Genomic DNA, 4047 nt, shown 5'->3' on the forward strand with positions numbered 1-4047 from the left:
GAAAGAGATGTTAGACCAGATGTCATATTGAAATACTGCAGTGAAGTGTTTCAAGGTCCTGCCAAGCCACATTTAACCCCAAACTAATACATCACACAAAAAGTCTGAATCAAAATCAATAAATAAAACTTGAGCACCATGGATTAAACTGTGCAGGGATAATATTAAACAGTCAACAGGTTGGGTTTGAGCCAAATCCACTCCAAACACTTTGGCAATTACTTTAACACTGTTTAGAAAATGCCCCATAGCAAGGCTTTGTGTGTGTGAAGGGATGGGGAGGGAGACTTCCTGAAAGCTCTCAGACACCAATTACGCTGCTTCGCACTGAGATTCATGAGCTTGACAAGACTAGTGTTTGAAGTCTTTACTCCCAGGATCTTAGTAGTGCTTGGGAAAAGATCCACCATTAACATGATAACACAAAAACTCTCTCCTGTTGTAAAACCTGGAGGTGCTGGTGTGAACATTATTCAAAAGGTCTGAGTTGACATGTAGCCTCACAATGAGCTTGTGTTTTTTTTTTTTTTTTTAAACATTGTGTAGTGGAGATGGCGTCAGACAAGCCTTCAAAGCGTAAGCAAGTCACTTAACGTTCTTTGTAATCTGTGGTGTTAAAGCCGCACTTCATTAGAAACTGGCAAATGCAACGATCAGTTTAGAGTCTAAGTTACATTTTGTCAATTATATTTGTTGACATTTTGATCATGGCGGTGGCTAAATCTTCAAAATGAGTGACTCGGTATTTCTTGTTTGAAAATCATACAGCTCAGTTAAACTACAAATAGATGCAAAATAACCACGAAGACAGAGAAACCCATCCCAAAAAAAGACCCCAAAATATTTTGACACCCCATAGCCAAACGGTTATGGTGTGTCACACCATGTACATGGCAGCACACTGTGTCGATGGATCGAGTCCGACCACCAACACCTGTCACAGGTCTCCCCTGCCCCTCTCTCTCTGCCCACCTCTCAGCAATTTACTGTAAATGAAGGCTGAGATTTACTGAAACAATAGGGAACAGAACACTGCAGAATACTGAATTAAAAACAATGAACTCAAGTTTGGACCTGGAAACAGATCGTTACGCCACTACTTAACAAGCAGATAAAGAAGGGCTGGGTGGCCTTTTACCTGTCTGTGCCCAGGGGCCCGTTTCCTCATAATCCATCCACGACTGAAATAACAGAGCAAATGCTTTCTGCAAGAGGTCTGCCTTAAAAGTGCCACAGGTCTATGATTTGGATGATTCAACACGACAGTGCCTATAATCTTACAGGAACTACATCAACTCTGAAATCCCTTGAAGACCTTGTTCAGCACAGTCAGTCCTGAATCCCACTGAAACTCTGTGGAATGACTTGACAGTGTTCCTAATGAGTTTCATCCAATCTGCAAGAAAAACTGGGATAAATACTCTAGCCCCGTTTGTGCCAAGCTCTTAAAGACTTATCTTGGTAGATTCCATAAGCTGTAGGTAATCACTGTCAAAAGGGGTGAATGTGAGAGCCCAGAGTTTTCAGATTCAGCTTGTCGGATTAGTGACACATCAGAGAAGACTCAAAGCTGCAGTAGTCGCTCTCAAATGTGCTCCTACTGTAGCAAGCACCAAATGGTGAGGAAGAGATTTAGCCTGGATATTTCAAATATTTCCCATTTTCCAAAAGGTATGCTAACCATAACAGCAAAAAGGTGTGACTTGCACTAGTTTGTACCTGTCCATCTGATTGCATCTGTTAACTCATAACAGACAACTGAGGACTAAAATCCACCAACGGTTTACACAGCCTTTGTGTTACAGACACCCCACAGTGATAATACTCAACCAAGGCCGTCGTGGAGATAGCTTCAATTCTGTAAGTGTCTTAACAGCTGTGTATGAATAAAATAAAAACGCACACATGCACACACAAGGCAGCAAAGAAGACACAGCAACCTGAATTAAACCCAGTTATCTGGAACCCCTTGGAGTTCAATTATCTAGTGGCCCTCTGACCCACACTGGCTCCTCTAGTCACCACCGCAGTGTGGCCAGAATAATGGCCGCCCCCTCAGCCGCTGACCTCATGCCGTGTTCTCGGGTTTGTCGGGAAACAAGGGGAGGAAAAAAAAAAACCTTTCTACTCAATTACTCCCGCCGCCCCCGGCCACCGAGCAAACACAAAGGAATCTGGCTTCATTAAAACCATCTCAGTCAGGAACGAATCAAACAGGCTAATTTATCACCAGCCATGTAGGGAGTGAGGGGGAGTGTAGGGACACAGAGACCGGCTGGTGTGTGGTTTCCAGTCAGTCCATGTAAAAGACAGGCATCTTTAACATGGACTCTCTTTTCTATCAGCTATGTGCATGTCTGTGCCGCTACTGTGTGACAACAGCGAGTGGGTGGATTTGAAGAAACTTGACAGCAACTTCAATACAGTCCTCAAGGCAAAAATGCAACTTTGACAGCTGTGTGCACCACTGTCTGTCTCAGTGCAAATGAAAGGAAGAAAGAGACACACACAGGGGGGGAGCTGAAGGAGTGAAAGGAAGGTAGAGATGCTGCCTGGGGGCCCCTCACAGCAGACAGACTTTATACATGGGAGGAGGGGTGAGGAGGCAGAGGAGCAGGAACGTATGAGAGAAAGGGAGTGAAGAACATTCGAGTTTGGTTCAAATAAGTAGGAAGAAAATGGTGCGGTGTGTTCCAGCGAGTGCCTGTGTTGAGAAATAAGAGTTAACACACAAAGTATGGTGTCCCAAGGTGTTTTTAACGAAAACAAACGAGGCCAGCAGCAATGGCCCGCAGACGGCAAACACCTTGGTACAAAGCAGTGATTTAGCAGAGGAGCACTTCGGCAGTTTCAGTGTTAACTGACTGTTTCGAGGCACCACGTTGTTTGTGCATGGCTCGGTCAAGCCCAGATATATAAGATACAGAAAGAAGAAAGTTGTCCTATTTCATGAAAGCATGTATTAAAGCTGCGACCAGCCAAACTTTAAGCTTGGTGCTTTTACGCGCGTTCAAAACCAGACTTTAGCCAAACAAATGATAGAAGTGAACGGTAAAAACTTACCAATTAAACCGCCGACCATGAAAGAAAATGCCTGAAACAAAAGCAAAATAACTCCCACTATCACCAACTTTTTGGTGCTCATGTTTTCAATAATAGCCCCCGCCATGGCAAAGGTCTGGGTACAACTATCACACCGAGCGAGTAACAAACAATACTGTGGTGGGAAAGGGACGAAAACGCGTCATCCACGGCCAGTTTCAGGCGAGCTGGGTCCCCTCCGCCGCTCTGCTCCTGCCTTTCAACTTCGGAGGAGGAAAAGAGGAGGAAAAACCGGAATCACATGACCTCTCAGCGTTATCCCGAGCTTGCCAACACTAGCCCGGCGAAGGATGTGTGGGGCGCCACTGCATTGCAATAGAGGCTGGTAATGCAGGTACCGTGTCATTGGGTGACTGTAATAACGCCCCTGATGTGCGGGTACAGCTGCAGGGCTATTTAAAGACGGGGCTTAGAGGTCCCATCTCATGTTTAGCGCAATAACCGCCAACGCACTGTCCTTCAGCCTATTCTTAATCCACGTTAAAAAAAAAAAAAGATGTGGCTTCTGCATTTGGTTTGTCACAACCTGTAAAATGTTGCTTTACAATAATTAAATAATTGAATCATCTGAACAAATCCTCTGATCTAAATGGGCCCTAATCTAATCCCTTTCATATATACCTACATCTGGAGCTATTACACTCCTATGACTTTGAAAAAATACATTTTGAGATACAGTATAATGGTATATTTATTTTAAACTGGTTTTCATTACATTAGGACAACTGGTGGCCCGTGGACACAGATAGCAGGCAAGTATAGAGGTTTAGATAACTCATTAGGTCAAATATAATTATACACATGTAGCACGGGCATTTCTTTGTATATTTACATTTCAAACGACACAGTGCCCAATATCTCAGTTATACAGTCTTACAGGTTCCAGTACTGGCTGCTATTTCTTCTGAAAGAAACCTGTGTGTCTGTATAACCTAAAGCAGCTGT

At 43.8% G+C, this 4047-nt stretch overlaps 1 protein-coding gene across 2 annotated transcripts in view; it reads right to left on the reverse strand.

The window, feature by feature from the left end:
- Window positions 1-3477, reverse strand: part of wls (Wnt ligand secretion mediator) — an 18872-nt gene extending 15395 nt beyond the window's left edge. The window contains exons 1-2 of one of the 2 annotated variants that reach the window (XM_020616164.1): window positions 3064-3477; window positions 2992-2997 (exon numbers count right to left, since the gene is read on the reverse strand). In XM_020616164.1, coding sequence (XP_020471820.1) covers window positions 2992-2997; window positions 3064-3169 — 112 coding nt within the window. In that variant the 5' untranslated portion in view covers window positions 3170-3477. The remainder of the gene's footprint in view (window positions 1-2991; window positions 2998-3063) is intronic. The other variant, XM_020616163.1, reaches the window with a different exon arrangement.
- Window positions 3478-4047: the final 570 nt, after the last annotated feature.

This window comes from Monopterus albus, unplaced genomic scaffold, assembly GCF_001952655.1.
Source record: "Monopterus albus unplaced genomic scaffold, M_albus_1.0 scaffold172.1, whole genome shotgun sequence".
NCBI classification, from domain to species: Eukaryota; Metazoa; Chordata; class Actinopteri; order Synbranchiformes; family Synbranchidae; genus Monopterus; species Monopterus albus.